This window comes from Daphnia carinata, chromosome 4 (genome assembly GCF_022539665.2).
Source record: "Daphnia carinata strain CSIRO-1 chromosome 4, CSIRO_AGI_Dcar_HiC_V3, whole genome shotgun sequence".
In the NCBI taxonomy this organism is placed as follows: Eukaryota; Metazoa; Arthropoda; class Branchiopoda; order Diplostraca; family Daphniidae; genus Daphnia; species Daphnia carinata.
This window is the reverse complement of record NC_081334.1, coordinates 7,134,449-7,149,683: the sequence shown is the minus strand read 5'-3', so window position 1 is coordinate 7,149,683 and position 15,235 is coordinate 7,134,449. Positions and strand designations below refer to the sequence as shown.

General features: G+C 43.2%; 1 protein-coding gene across 1 annotated transcript in view; it reads right to left on the bottom strand.

The window, feature by feature from the left end:
* The window catches only part of LOC130687667 (hemocytin-like), a 29,548-nt gene that overhangs the window by 1,097 nt on the left and 13,216 nt on the right, over positions 1–15,235 (bottom strand). The window contains exons 16-57 of the mRNA XM_057510846.2: positions 13,905–14,103; positions 13,794–13,839; positions 13,668–13,710; positions 13,285–13,507; positions 12,965–13,135; positions 12,491–12,740; positions 12,231–12,384; positions 12,037–12,109; positions 11,791–11,899; positions 11,568–11,659; positions 11,344–11,435; positions 11,075–11,205; positions 10,690–10,810; positions 10,353–10,496; positions 10,138–10,256; positions 9,838–9,968; positions 9,634–9,753; positions 9,391–9,550; positions 9,069–9,294; positions 8,784–8,982; positions 7,879–8,723; positions 6,680–7,793; positions 6,185–6,619; positions 5,459–6,091; positions 5,310–5,354; positions 4,884–5,233; positions 4,618–4,819; positions 4,426–4,556; positions 4,234–4,359; positions 3,961–4,169; positions 3,331–3,895; positions 3,185–3,266; positions 2,968–3,116; positions 2,623–2,904; positions 2,190–2,562; positions 1,379–2,122; positions 1,143–1,312; positions 927–1,046; positions 699–851; positions 494–640; positions 307–429; positions 89–238 (exon numbers count right to left, since the gene is read on the bottom strand). Coding sequence (XP_057366829.1) covers positions 89–238; positions 307–429; positions 494–640; positions 699–851; positions 927–1,046; positions 1,143–1,312; positions 1,379–2,122; positions 2,190–2,562; positions 2,623–2,904; positions 2,968–3,116; positions 3,185–3,266; positions 3,331–3,895; positions 3,961–4,169; positions 4,234–4,359; positions 4,426–4,556; positions 4,618–4,819; positions 4,884–5,233; positions 5,310–5,354; positions 5,459–6,091; positions 6,185–6,619; positions 6,680–7,793; positions 7,879–8,723; positions 8,784–8,982; positions 9,069–9,294; positions 9,391–9,550; positions 9,634–9,753; positions 9,838–9,968; positions 10,138–10,256; positions 10,353–10,496; positions 10,690–10,810; positions 11,075–11,205; positions 11,344–11,435; positions 11,568–11,659; positions 11,791–11,899; positions 12,037–12,109; positions 12,231–12,384; positions 12,491–12,740; positions 12,965–13,135; positions 13,285–13,507; positions 13,668–13,710; positions 13,794–13,839; positions 13,905–14,103 — 9,951 coding nt within the window. The remainder of the gene's footprint in view (positions 1–88; positions 239–306; positions 430–493; positions 641–698; positions 852–926; positions 1,047–1,142; positions 1,313–1,378; positions 2,123–2,189; positions 2,563–2,622; positions 2,905–2,967; positions 3,117–3,184; positions 3,267–3,330; positions 3,896–3,960; positions 4,170–4,233; positions 4,360–4,425; positions 4,557–4,617; positions 4,820–4,883; positions 5,234–5,309; positions 5,355–5,458; positions 6,092–6,184; positions 6,620–6,679; positions 7,794–7,878; positions 8,724–8,783; positions 8,983–9,068; positions 9,295–9,390; positions 9,551–9,633; positions 9,754–9,837; positions 9,969–10,137; positions 10,257–10,352; positions 10,497–10,689; positions 10,811–11,074; positions 11,206–11,343; positions 11,436–11,567; positions 11,660–11,790; positions 11,900–12,036; positions 12,110–12,230; positions 12,385–12,490; positions 12,741–12,964; positions 13,136–13,284; positions 13,508–13,667; positions 13,711–13,793; positions 13,840–13,904; positions 14,104–15,235) is intronic.

The following is a 15,235-nucleotide window of genomic DNA, read 5'->3' as shown; positions in this document are numbered from 1 at the left end:
TTTTAATTGGTTACGAACCAGCGTTAGCAAACTAATTTGACTATGACGAGGTGAAGTTTTAAATAGGGGACATGAGTTTGTGACTTACGTGACCTCTGCTACCGACGCACGAGTAGAACGTGCAAGGATCCGGATTCCAAGTTGATCCAATCGGATGCAGAGTTCCGTTCAACACGCACGCGACTTGCACACATTTACCGCAGCATTCCAATGGGCCTGGAAGTTCATGCTCGTAACCCTTAATTCACGAAACAGTTTAATTTATTAGATTCATTTTTGAAAATCAAATTTATCATCCGATACTACCTCGAGGCAATCTGATGGCGGAGGACACGACAGTATAACTTCTTGAAGAGCAACTTGGCCGTCAGCTTGTTGGGCGCAAATTATAGTCACGCACTGATCGTTCGTTGCCCACGTTTCGTTAACCTATTTCGGAAATATGGAAGGCAAATTTAGATGAGGTGATGGTAACGCAATGTAACGTACCCACCTGGTATTCTTTGCCATCGTGCAAGCAAGATACTCTGCGATGTATGGGACAGCACTGATCCGATGGTTGAACGGTCTCATACTTGTACAATAGTCTATCATCGTCCGTGGGTTTATCGCAGTTTTCTCGCAAGCTTTCCATTTGCAACTAGAAATAACGTTTGCAATTGTTTCTTTTTAATTGAATTTTTATTACAATAAATTACCCCATTATCCCTTGATACACAGGTGATGCGGGTGCACAAATCCGACTTCCACGTTGATCCAATCGGGTGTTGAACACCATCTGAAGCGACGCAAGCGACTTGCTGACAAGTTCCACAGCAAACAGACGAATTCGATACCTGGTACTCCCATCCCTTCATTAAAAATGCAAAGGTAAAAAAAAAAAAATATTATCGATAGCAAATGAGTGAACCGGTAATTAAGCTTACAGCAGGGCAGCTGGGGCATGATTCAATTTGGAGTTGCTTCACGATCGTTCCGTCCGACATTTCTAAACAGATGTACGTTTGACATGGATCTCCATTTGGTGATGGCCACGTCTCTCCAACCTAAGAATTTCAAGTTCATTTACGACTATTTTCTCCATAATTTGTCGCAATTGGAGGGTTCTACCATAACCAAGTCACGATTAACACATTAATTACCTTGTAGATATCGGATCCTTGCCGGCAAGCAGTGCGGATGGCACGCGGGCAACAGCTATCTGGCACTGCTTCCGTTTTGATGGCGTAATCCTCATCGACAGGTTCGGTACAAGTGGTCACTGTGCAACTAGTGCGTGCAATCGGGCTGTTTGGCTCGGCAACGCAGATACCTATGACCCGAATAAAAAACCAAATGAATTGAATATTCAACAATGAAATTTAGTAAATAGACGTACATTCGAGACATGGTCCGTCTCTCCAAGTAGCATTGACGGCGTACCGCTCGATGATAGAGCCCACCGTGAATTGTACGCTACGCTTTTTGCCTTTGACTCCGCCTTTTTCTCGCAATCTCGGTTTTCCTTTAGGTGCAGGTGTTGTTGTTGTCGTTGTTGTTGTTGTTGTCGTCGTTGTTGTTGAAGTGAGTAGTTCGACGTTCTGTTGCTCGTAGGTATGCTCGTAAATGCAGAAATCTTTTGGTGGCACACAGTTGTATTCCGGACAGCAAAGCTCTTCCCAGTTGGGCTTGACTTCAACTTCATAGAAAGTCGGGCAATCAGGTTTCGGTGGACATTCATCCAGTGAGCAGATTCGATCCAGATGATGGCAGCAGCCCGTAGTATTAAGTACGTAACTGACTCCAACCAAAGGATTGGCCGCAGGTTTATCTACAGGAGGACATTCGTCGAATGGAATGCACTCACACACCTGACGTGGACAGCCATCAACATCCCGGAAGCGTAGAACTTGATTCGGTCCACACCGCGGTACTGGAACTTCCGGACACGGTTTTTTGGTAACTAAGTTTTCTTCCTGGATGCATTTTACAGTTGGGCAACATTCGTTCTCCGCTGGCTGGACTATCGTTCGTTGATGGTTAGGTGGACAATCTTCCAAGGCGCAACTTCTCTTGACGCATTGAACATGTCCGTCCGCATCGCAAGAGCAAGTCGTACAGGCATCCGGTTTCCAATGATCACCTTTTAAAACAAAGAAAATGTTAAACTGAAATTTCAAATTTGTAATGCATTTTTGATTAAATTGAACCTTTGTAATGGCCTTCGTTGTCACAAGGTTTGCAATGATCTTGAGGAACACAACGTCCAAGATCGTGATTGAAAGCCCGGCCCTCTGGACAGTAGCAGCCATCATTAACGCTCATGGGGCACGTCGAAGATTGCTGGTCCTCTTCGCAAATGGATTGGCAGCCTGAACCGCATTGTTGATACTCCATGCCAGACGGGCATTCGATCGGGCAGAGTTGAGGCGAGCGCCAAGACAAACACACTTGGTAACGAGAGCATTCACGAGCGTAGGACTCAAATGAAGGACAGGCTGCCGCTAGTGGATCGCTGCTCTTGCACGTATCGTATTGGCAAGCAGCAATGTAGGGCAATGGGTCAACTACGGCATTGCACATCTAGAATATGAGCGAAAAACAATGACAACATTCATGGAATTAGAATAGAAATAGCTATACTTTGAAAAGATCACTGTCCAGCAGTTTGAGACAAGGATCATTCTCTGGACTGAGTGGAGTGCATTCCGGCTGCGGAGCAATTTGACAGAGATCCTCCTCACCGGTTGGAGGTTCTCTAAGGAGTTTCTTTACAAGCCAACCTAGACCGGCCTGATTGTTCATCGTGTCATCGTCAAGCTCCGAATTACAGTTGCCACAAAGACCTTCAGTTTTATTCAGATAGAGCTGGGATGGAAGTCGAACTTTGAAGCCTTTACTGTACATGTAGTAAGATACTTCAACCTATACAGAGCAAAAATGAATTGTGGGTGACAGTCAATTGAAAATCATGAGCACGGTTTTCACCTGAATGGCCATTAGCAAGACAGAGACTTGCTCTCCCGGCAATTTTTCAATTCTAACCCACGGCAAATGGACAGGGAATGTCTCAATTGGAACACCATCCATAGTAGCCATAACTGACTGTGCCACCTCAGAATTACGAACGTTAATGACTGTGAACAAGAATGTCATTGTTAACCATTTTAAACGAATTAAAAGTGCAATTTCAACAAAATGTTACCATGATCTTGGTACAGGACTGTCACTGCCTCTGTACACGATGTCTTTCCATCTTCATTACATTCCGTATTTGTTACCAAAACCTAAATTGGGAAAACTCATCTCGTCAGTTTTGGTTAAGTTTGACTACCAAACTAAATATCTAACCTGGAAATCGTGATCGATTTTGGCTTCCAATTGGGAAAGTTTATCCCGTGCAGCTACGTAGGTGCAGTTGCCTCCGAAGGTGACATTCTTACGATCGAAAGTGATGTAATGTGGGTCACCGAATCCGTCGCAGACACAATCGCGGCATTCGCTGGGTTTGACGCACTTGCCATCGCTATGACGGACAAGGCCGTCTGGGCAGACGCAGCCCGGGTAGCACAAGTCGGGCATAGGCGGGCAAGGATGGGGGTTCTTGTTGTTTTGACAGCTGCGCTCGCAAGTTTTCTTGTTGCACTCTTTGTAGACAGATCCGTCTGTGCCGCAATCGACCGAGCAGTCATATTTAGAGCGCCAGCCACTCAAATCGACTGCTGAATTAGCATCGTGGCACTCAACGGCCATGACACTCATTGCTTGACAGGCGCAACGATCAGCTGCTTCGGTCGCGGATAAAGACGAGTCCTTGATGGCGCCCATACAATCGCACATAATGTCCACACAACGGAAAATGGCCTTATCCAAGGCTGCTTCGTCGGCCCCGTGGCATTGGGTGAAAGGTTCTTGCCTACAGTAAAAACGAGATGGAAATTAATAGGGAAAGAAAAGAGAAGTATCAATGGCAATTCAAACCTCAAGAAGGCACATTTGTCCCAGGCGGCAGTTTGGGCAGTAACAGAGCATTTAGTAGGAGCGCATTTACCATCTTCAATCGACCACGAGTCACCAAATTCCGTGGTAGATTTGGCTAGTTTACCTTCCGGAGTTTGTTGGTCATCGTACGGCTTAAGATTGTAATAGCCACAGAGGCCGTCAATTTGGTTCAGCAACTTGGATGTCACCTGGCGATTAGCAAACAAAGATATTATATATTAGCTCGGTTAATTGCGTGATCTATGGAATTACCCCAGCCTTGAAATTGGAATGGACGTCCCAAACGATCCAGAAATTATAAACTTCCGAACGGAATAAGATCGAATCTCCAACTCGATGAATGCTGAAATCAGGCGACAGGGATGCAATTTGTTCCGCCTTTTATTTTTTAAAAACGTCATGGTTAAAACACCATCAATAACTGCGGTGTTAATTGTATCTGACCTGGAGAATGGAGTACTCGAAACCTTTGTATCCTACACGTAGACCGGACAGAAGTTCGATGATGTCATTGTTGTGATCAATGCGTAGCGAACGAGAGCATCCGTCTTTATTTGCCGGACAATGTTCGTGAACTGCAAAGACAAGAAATAATAATTAAAACGATATACTCTTACAACGAGATCAACAACTTACTTGAGACAGACCACAGATCATTGACCATGTCGCGCATCAATACGTGGTGGCAAATATCGTAAGAATATTCTGTTCCATCAAAGGTTTTGAACATCCTGCCAGTCATGGAGCAACGGTCATCCCTTTCGATGTAAGGTGGAAGCGTTACAGGCACAGGCGGTACTTTTGTAGGTTCAGGTACGCATTTATATGGCGGGCAGCTCTGTTTCAGCAACGATTGCAATAAACATTTCGCTAACGTGAAATTTATTTTTAAATACATTTACCTGCTGGTTTTGAGACTGCTGATCGTCAGTCGATTGGCTGAGTTGTCCCAAATGATCAACGTTTGATTGTTGTGAAAGTTGGTCGTAATCCATATGTTGCTGTCCATTTTGAGATAGATGATCATAATCTTGATGAGACTGACCTAATTGCTGCAAGTCGTAATCTTCAGTCTGCAACTCGAGAATAAAACCAGCCGGACAAGAAGGTTCTGGGCACGGAGTTCCAGTGGGTCTGGAAGGAGGTGGTGCACAATTATAGATTGGGCATCCGTCGTTCGAGAACAATCCGGTCTCCTTTTCTATGTAACCTTCGGCACAAAACGCTAACACACACTCGACCGGTCCTGGAGCTATTAATCAAAAAATAATAGCAATGAAATTCCCATTAATGATTAACACACAAAAAAACCGACAAATATATCTTACTCGTCGTGACACAGTGCCGTTCATCATCCGGGCAGTCTTCCACACCTGTCAGTATCATAAAAAAAAAAAGGTAATGATGACAACGGAATGTTATTCAGTTCATTGACGTCAATCAGAAATATATAAAAAAATTAATCATAATAAAATACCGTTGCACCAGAGTGATTCGGTCAAGCAAACATTGCTCGATTGGCATAAACGAGTTCCAGCATCACAAGGCTTGCACGAGCACTGGCACTTGGGGTGCTCGGAAAGGTAGCTCAACAGTCCAGATTCGCATGGTGGACAGGTTGGCTTTCGGCAATCGCTGACTCCGCCCAATCGGCAGACGCACTGCGAACAGCTGCTGTGAGCTTGGAAGATAGAGCCCACGGAATACTTGGTATGGCCGTCGAAACACGGACACTGCGACGGGTGAACACAACCGGTTCCGTTCCAGCTTTGTGAAAGCGGACAGGCGCAATGCTCAACGTTCAAATGTTCCTCCGGGATATTGGGACAAGGATGACAGAATTTCGGCAATGGAGTCGTCGTCGTCGTCGTGGGGGGAACTGTAGGTGGAATGGTCACCGTGACGGGATGATAACAGCCCAAGATATCCATGCGGAGAGCGATACTCTCGTGCCACGACCACGGGACAATTTTCAAGAATCGCGCGTGAATGAGACGTTCAAACGTGTTTGTCGTAGGTGTGTTGCCGTCCACGTTGGCATGGAACACACGCTGAGTGCTGTCGTCATTGAGGACAGTGAACCAGGTCTCCCCATCACTGGAATAACGAACTTGAAATGGAAAAGAAATAAGGACGTCATTAAACACAATCCAAGATTGAATTTTTTTTTTTTTTTTTAAATATGGAAAGGATTAACAAATACCGGCGTATGATTCGACCCATGCGTGACCATCAGCATGACCTTGCGTTACTATGCCAGAGAGGTTACGAGGTTCCAGGAAGTCAATTGTGATATGCTCTTTACGAGAATTGATGGCTGGCATCCAGGCAGATTCGCTACCTAAGCGAGGATGATTAAACGAGCCGTTTACTGACGACAACGTGATTTGCTGATCATCAATCACGCCATTCTCGAAGCCCATCTGGTCGTTGCACACGTCTTCCAAAGGCATAGGTGTCGTAGCCAGGTGAACGTAATCGCTGGTAGTGTTGCATCCAAAGACTTCGAATCGCAAAGCGATGGCATGCTTCCACGTTTGCGGCTCGAGACGGATGTAACGAGCTTCAATGGGTCCGTCGAATAGATTCCTTTTACGGCCGTCATGTTCCAGTGGTCCTCGGAATAACTTGGGTCTTCCTGTTTAAAGAACTGGATTTCAGGAGATGTAATAAAACACGAAGCAAAAATGAGTTTTACCTTTCTTGTTGGGGACGTAGCTGAAACGTTGATTGTCTTCGCTGTAGAGAACGTAGAGACTAGTGACGTATTCATTGACAGACGGGCTACCACTAACTTCGAATCCATAGATCCAACTGGGAGCACCGAGGTCAACTTGGATATGCTGGAACATGTCGCGTTTACCTGCTACCCAACTGACACCTTTCTTGTCATCATTAGGAAGCTTTTTCGATTTAGCTGGAACTTGGAATCGAGCACTGGACGGGCCAAGTGCACCACTCTTTGAGGTTGTAGCAATAAAAGCTGAGTCAGGTACAGCCGGCTGATCGGCAAGCATAGGCATCAAGTCTTCATCAAGACAAAAGTCCGTTCGTGGACGAATCCTGGCAGTGGTCCAGATCATGATGCTAGTAGTCGGTGTAGGTGTAGTTGTAATGTCCTTTTCCTGATCGCCGCCAGAACATTCGCAAAAATAGCGAATCTTGTAATCCTGACAACGTTTGCCTTTGCCCTGACGGGCTGGCATGCAAGAAAAGCCTTTGGCCAGCGAACAGACCAAATCTTTGTCCCGACTTTCCGTCCACAGTTCGTTATTCTTGACGTCACGACATTCAATGTCTGAAATTTTGCCGTGTAGACAGAACCCCATTTGTTTCAGTTGTTCCGGAGTCTTTGATTCGTAGTCTCCCCAGGCGGGTTTCTGATACTCGTTGATCCAGTCGGACCAGGCCGAGCAAGATGTAGGTGTCTTTGTCGGTCCAGGAGGTCGTGGTTTTGGCGTCGTCACGACCGTCAGATTCTTGCTGGTATCAACAGCAGGCGTCGACCAGGCGTAATTGCATCGCGAGTTATCGCAGATGTATTCATTGTCCAGGCATTGACACACTTCGCAAGCGCCTTCCGATTCCTCAACTCCTCCGGGCGGAATGATTTTGCCGAACGGTGTGCGACACGTGCAATCACGAGCTGGTACGCAAGTACGAGCGTCACGCCACATGTTGCCACGGGAACAACCACGACTGCGAGACGTTTGCTGGACATCTTCGTCGTCTTCTAAGCAACCTGGAGCGCAACCCTCTGATGTTAAGCAGTAGCCACGTTTTCTCAGCTCAGAACCGTAAGCTAAGCAAAGCTAAATAGCCAAGTAATTGAAAAAAAAAAAAAAAAAAAATGAAATAAAACTCGAACATGTTTTTTTAATGAAAGAAGATAATCACCTGATTGCAGGAATAAGCACAGTCATTCCAGGAGTAACCTTCTGGACATTCGTGATAGTATTCGGTAGTTGGCTGTTCGGTGATCGTGACAACAGTGTCTTCAACAGTAGTCGGGGTATCAGGTGTCGTGATAACGTGAACGTTTTCTTCTTCGCAGTGACACAAGAAACGGACCTTGTAATCCTGACAGAGTCCTGACTCTTGATCGCTATTGTAGCAAATGAGTCCGTCCGCAACGGTACACTGGACACTCCTGTCGGGCGACGTTCGATAGTCAGCCAAACTCCTGGCCTGGCCAGACTTCTTCTTCGATCCAGCTTCTCTGGCCATGTACTTGCACTCGATGTCTCGAATGTGCGACTTCGGGCAGATGGGATGTTGGAGAACGATCCTCTCGTACACTTCGAAATCTCCAGTGCCTTCGGCAGGTGATGAGACGCTGAACCAATCAGTCCAGCCATCGACGCAAGGTCCAGTCGTATCAGGTTTCTTGGTTGTTGTAGTAGCAGTGAATCCACATTCGGGACGGATGCGCATCACAGTTTCGGGCCAGTCGCATACCATTGTATCTGGATTGTACATCGTAGGAGGTTGGCATGTTTTCTCAACCTGTTCCACACCGCCCAGTCTGTCTACGCATTGATAAAACAAGTGACAACTGGTAGGATGTGGGCTATTGGGTCGAGCTGGATCGCATCGATCTGGAATGGGATCGACAGGAGTTATGGGTTTCTTTGTAGAAACCGGGGTAGTTGCTGATTTTCGAGTAGTAGAGAATGGCTTGGTTGGAGTTGGTTTGACCGTAGTGGGTTCAACGTAAACTGGTTTTCGCGTTTCCATTTCACCTTAAAATTATTGAAAATAGTTGCATATAGTTCAATGAATCATTCTAAGAATTGGCTTACTGCAATCGCAAAGGATACGGATCTCGTAATCGTGGCAAAGACTGCGGCCTTTGATTCCGCCCGGTGTGCATTCCAGTCCGAATTTGAGGTTGCAATCGACATTATCACCCGTTTTTTTGTGAGAGATTTTGGATTGAACAGCTCGACATTCGATATCAACCATTTGGTCAGCATGGCAAACGGGCGCATTGGCTAAACCCTTTTTTTTTTTTTTTTTTTAAATTACCCACACGAAAATTTAATTAGTGCAATTTGGGTTTGTTGGGAACTCGTCAAGTCACGTACCGGATTGAGTCTGTCTGGAATAGGTTCAATGTCGTTTCTATTTCCACCATCTTTGGGCTGGTGTGTGTTGATCCATTCACTCCAACCCGTCCGGCAAGCAGAAATGCCCATTTCAGGCACCGTCGTGTTAGATACTGGAACAGGAGTTCGGGTCACGGCTGGAGCTACTGTCGTTGGGACATAACAGGGTTGGCCTTGACAAACGCGTTTCCCCTTGGAACAATAACTATGTGCAGAAAATAGCGCAAGTAAAAATAAAAAAAAAAAAAAAAAAAGAAAAACAATTTATGAAATTGTTTAAACGTGATCTCTCTGCACTTACCAGGCGTGGCAAGCGTCTCGTTCAATTACGTCGCCCTCGGCGTACATTACACCGTCGATCACCATACAAAGGGCCGAAGCGCAATCTGATATCGGCATGCAAGATAGCTCATTGGCCGATCGGTGAATTTGCCCTTTAGGGCAATCTCTTGGCTGACATCCTAATATTTAATAATCGCAACAAAAAAAAAAAAAAAGAAAAATATGTAAATGGGATTTAAATTTGTAAATAATAGTTGACTACCTTCGACACAGGAATCGGCCGCACAAAGGGAAGATGAGCCAAGTGGGTTATCGCAAGTGACTACGGGGCATGTACTCATGCAAGGGGTGTAAGATGCGCATTCCTCATTGCACTGAAGAGCTAAGATTTCCAATAAAAAAAAAAAATTTTATTATCAATTAAAAGCCCTGTAGCAAATGAATTAATGTTTTCAAATGATCTTACGACAAAGCTCTTGCGATCGCCATTTAACGGCGATGCCATGCGCGTTACACTCGTGTGCGTACGCGGCGAAAGACGTGCACAAGCACTCGCAATCGCCACCCATATCGCACCCGCACGAATCTAATACGCACCTAAAAACGCAACAAAAAATAGTCACAAATCAGGCTTTTTTTTTTTTTCTTCAAACAAAAATTTCGTTTTCAATTATATGGGAAATCCCCCTCTTAGAAACCGATTTTATATTTCGTGTCGTACTAGACTAAAAATGGTAGGCAAAGGACGTGAAAGTTAGTCATTTACTTTTCGACATAGTATTCAACAGGCACCTCGGCGTGACACTTTTCAAAGATGGCTGACTTTAACAAACTGCATTTCATCACGGCCCAGACTTTGCGATGTGGATGGAGAGTGCAGGTATCCTTCAAGTAGAAACATTTTCGAAATCATAAATTATTAGCTAAATAATTATCCATTTTCTCGTTTTTTTTTTTTTTTTTTCTTTTTTTTTTTCTTACAATGTAATCACTGCTTTCTGGGCAGTATTTCTGCAGACGCCAAGAGTCGCCGAAAACTTTAGCGTCGACTTCCGTGATGCCGCCAGAAGGTGGCTGGAAATCATCTAGCGCATTGTCGTTGAAATTACCGCACAAGCCGCGAACCTTTTTTTTATTTTTTTAACAGAGCCGATGAAAGTCCGTAATTGGTCGACCCAAACGGGCCAGGTAAAAAAAAAAAAAAAAAAAAAAAAAAGAAAGGCATTAAACAAAAAAAATAAAATAAAATAAAATAAGGGCGAAACAAAAAAGAATCTTACAACAAACGACCGTTAAAAAAGAAAACAATTTCACTCACTCGACCTTTCCACTTGGGGTCCAACCGCAAATAGATCCGAGTGCCGTGATCCCATTGAAGGACGAGACCCAGATCAGCTACCTCTATGAAAATAAAAAGCCCAGCTTCTCGAACGAGTATTCTAAAAAAAAAAAAAAAAAAAAAAAAAAAAGAATAAATAAAACAAGTTTTTGTTTTAATAACCAAAACGCAATTAACACGGAAAAATGAAACGAGAGAAATCATCACGACAGGGTCCCGCTCCAATGATCTCTCGAAAAAATGAAAAGATTTTCGGATTAGAACGCAATAGACAATGAATAAAGCGGGGAAAAAAAAAAAAACGGGAAGGCCGTTTTGATATAAAAAAAAAAAAAAAAAAAAAAGTAAAAAACAAATAAAATACCGTTCAGAAAACTTCCCGATGGGGATTTTCTTGTGGCGGGTCAATGTGATACTTTCTTCTGCGCCGGGTGAGCCGAGCCGTAGCATCACGGATTTTGAGCACGCAACTCCGCTGCTCCCGCAAGGAACGCTCTGGACAAAAAAAAAAAAAAAAAAAAAAGAGAAAATTAAAAAAAAAATCTGCGAGATGTTTTCAAATAGTTGAAGCCCAAAAAAAAACTTGTTAATCTTGAAATCGCAAGATGAGGGATCCGCTATTTTTGAACGTGCCTGAACGGTGACGTAGAATTTCTCGTGAGGTTCACCTGCGGCTCCTTTGGCCATCATGTAATCGCAATTGCCATGGAAATCGTAGTTTTTGCCTAGGCATTGAATAATAGTAAATAAGCACATTTTGGAGACAAACGTTTTTCTTTCATGCGACAAGATTTTCGAAAAAAAAAAATAGAAAAAATAAAATAAAAAGGTAAAAGTAGGCCAAAATGATTTGATACCATCGAATGTCTTGTAGTGTGACTCGCCCCAGTTGGAGCATATCCCCGGGCATCGATTTTTGGTGCATTCCCATTTGCCCGAATGACAAGTACTGCAAATAGAAATCGCATCGAGCGTGAATTTCAAAGTGTTTTCAAGCGCAAAAAAAGAAAAAGAAAAAGATTTTCGACTGTCTAGCGGGACACGTTATTCCTATAAACAACTTTTAAATGGGTGACAAACCAAGTGTTGCAATCCTGGGTGATCCGGTTATTTTCACCGTAGCTGCGTCCGGCGTGATGGCATGGACATTCACTAGGTTTGATACAGGTTTTGCTGGTCGGGTCGAACACTGAACGAGAACAAAAAGAAAAACGTAAATCACGCAATCAAAAATGAAGACGACAGGTTTCTCATTGAGCATTTGAGTGAAAATGGCCAACAAACAAACGCAGATGGTCCACTAGGTCTATAATAGCCCTCCCATACCATATCCTTTTTTGCACTGACAGCCGGGCCGACATTCAACCGGCTTTTTCATTGAAACCTGCTGGTCCATAGTCTGTACGACAAAGAGGAAAAGTACAAAGAAAAGAAAGGGGCAATTACATTTCGAGGACAAGATTTTTGTTAATAGTCAAAACCGACTATGTATGTAAAATAAAAAAAAAAAAAAAAAAAACCTTGCACGTGAGTTGGTGTTCCGGTTCACAGGGGGTGTATTCCTCGTTATGCGATGCTCGGCATTCCAGCTGCGTCTTTAAGGTTACATTAGCTAAAAGATCCCGTTCTTCCGGCGTAGCGGTCTGACAGTGCCAGCGGGCCGAAATGCAAGTACTGGACACATATAAATAAAAAGCATAACACATGAAAAAGAAAGAAAAACGAAGATTGTAAAGAATAAAAAAAAAATAATAATAATAATAATAATCATGACGTGTACCATAGATCTGGTGAACGAGCTCCCGGTCTGAGTTCTTTATGACCAGGTTGATATTCTATTCCTTTATGAATGCACGGACATTCGTGGATGGGAACGCATTGGCCAAACGCGTCCAGAGCTTGGCCTTCGGGGCAGTTACATCCTTCGACGCACTTGCGACGGCATTTCGGATAGACCGCGATATCGTAGCACGTCCGCGCGCAACTGTTGGCGCACACCTGATACGTTTGCCCGCCTCTGCAATGTACGCCTACGACGGAACAGGCAAACACGAAAAAAAAAAAAATTACCATTTTCTCGCCAAGAGTTATCATCGCGATAATCAAGCAGACGAGAATGGATGTCTCCTCTTTAAAACATTAAAAAGCTTTTCTTTTCTGTCTGCGTTATTATTACGGAATGATGGATGAATAATGATTAGATTACTTTATTATCGTATGACCTAATCAGATGGGGGGGGGGAAATTAACATACCGCATTCTCGCACTTCGGGGATCCAGTCGACGAGAACCCCCTTCTGAGAGCACTCTTTAGCGTAAGACGCAATCATCGGGCAGAGGCATTCTCCCAATTTCACCTGGCACGCACACACGTCGTACAAGCAATCGCGATAATAAGGTTCCGGATCGACCACCTGGTGACAGGCTGGATAAAAAAAAAAAGAAAGAATCGAATATTTTTTTTTTTTTTTTTTAACGATGCGAGACAATGCGAGTAATATACCACGCTCCAAAAAATCTATATCTATAATAATAATAATAATAATAATAATAAGAATAAGAATCGTATTGTACGTTCGAAAATGGCATCCTTGATTTTGGCACATTGTCGCTCTGTTTGTGCCTTTACGTGGCCGTTGATTTCGCACGGATGGGTCGGTTCCAGCTCAACCGATGCATCTTGGCACACTTCTTTCGTCTTCCAACCGTTGGCAAAGGCCGCCACTGATTGTTCAACATCGCCTTCTGGCGTCGTCATATCGTCCCGCTGATTCTCATTGAACGTGCCGCACAAGCCCTGCATTACAAATGAAAAATGAAAAAAAAAAAAACATTTTCTCTCGTAAGCATATTTGATGGTCTTAAAGAAGAAAAAGCAAGGAGCCCATCAGTCAAGCCTGTCTCGTAAAAAGATGGAAATTTATTGTTTCATTTTTTGTCGGTGAAGAATAGCTTGCCTTTGTTGTGCCAAAGAAAGTAGGTGGCGCATCGATGTAGACTCTGTTGTTCGATTTTAATTGGAAAAGGAAAGTTAGTCGAAAGAAATTTCTTTTCATGAAAAAAAAAAATGCACTTTAACTAACCTGCTCATACCGTCCCACCAGATTTCCAATCCGTTCGGCAGTTCCACTAAGGTAAGGAAAACAAAATGTTTGTACAATTGATAAAATAAAAACAAAATACGGGCAAAATACCAGCTAGAAAAGTGGACGAGGCGTGTCGGATGACGACTCCATCGATCCAGACGGACGGTTCCAAAATGACCTCTTCACCATTGACGGTAACCTCCCGATCCTGCTTCAATTTGATGACGTCACCCCCCTCGGTCCTAATGGTCACCGTTTTCGTGCACGACGGGACGGAGGAAAGGCTCTTCACGGGGAAATTCATGGCCTGAAAAACAAAGTGAAATGTTAGTGTTTTATCAAATAGAGGCAGCAGGGAGAACAGCCACTTGAAAAACACTCGGGCAGTCCGCCGGCGTTAACCGAAAAACAGTACAACATGAAAGAGAATGTCTATAACAAAATGAAGAGCCTACGTAAAAAAAAAAAAACTGAACAAAAATAACAAAGGAGGATGTGGTTAAACTTTGACGAGAACTTGATTCTTTTTGATAGGTCATATAAAACTTCTAAGCACGGTTGACCTCATTCCTCAAGGTTCTCGTAAAGAAAAAAAACAAAAATTCATGCACGTTAAAAGAATGAACATCTAGCTATCAAGTAGTTGTGTTGAAATCCAATTGGTATACGCAATAGACCTAAAACACATTGCACGACAGGTGTCAAATTCGAGGACAATGGCCGGTTAGTTTTCTGGATAGATTTGTTTTTATCTTATCTAACGAAAATTCGACGCACCAAATACTTCTACGACACATTTAAAGCTTACTGGAACAACAACTCGTTTTCATTTAGAATGAGCCATTCAACTTAAAAAAAAAAAAATAATAAAAAATAATGCATAGTTTGACATCGTGTAGCCAGACCACAAGAATAACATTCATATGACATAAGTTATGAATTCGAAATTCATTTTACGTATCTCATAACTAAAATTGTTCAGTAAAAAGGAATTCAAAAAGAAAGAAAAAAAAAAAAAAAAAAAAAAAAGAAAATACTGGCGGCGATAAGAGAAAACGTAACGTAAGAATTGCAACAGAGAAAAATGAATGTAGCCTTTCACCTTGCGAAGAAAAGAAAATCACTCGATGCCGACAAGTGGAGGGACAGTTTTCTAGCGCATTACAAGACCACCCATAGCTCCGTATAAGGGCATTTCTCAATGGGTAATCAAAGTACAAATAATTAGTGGAGGAGGGAGAAAAGGATTGAGGTAAAGAGACGAGTCAAACCTCTTTTCTCTCGTTCACACTCTCTTTTCACGTCAACGAACGGCATACAGAAAGTAAAGAAGGAAACCGTCAAATGACAAATTGACTAGCCGAAAAAAAAAAAAAAAAAAAAAGAATCGGAAAGTAGCAATCAAATTATTTGGAAAAAAAAAAAAAAAAAAAAGGGGG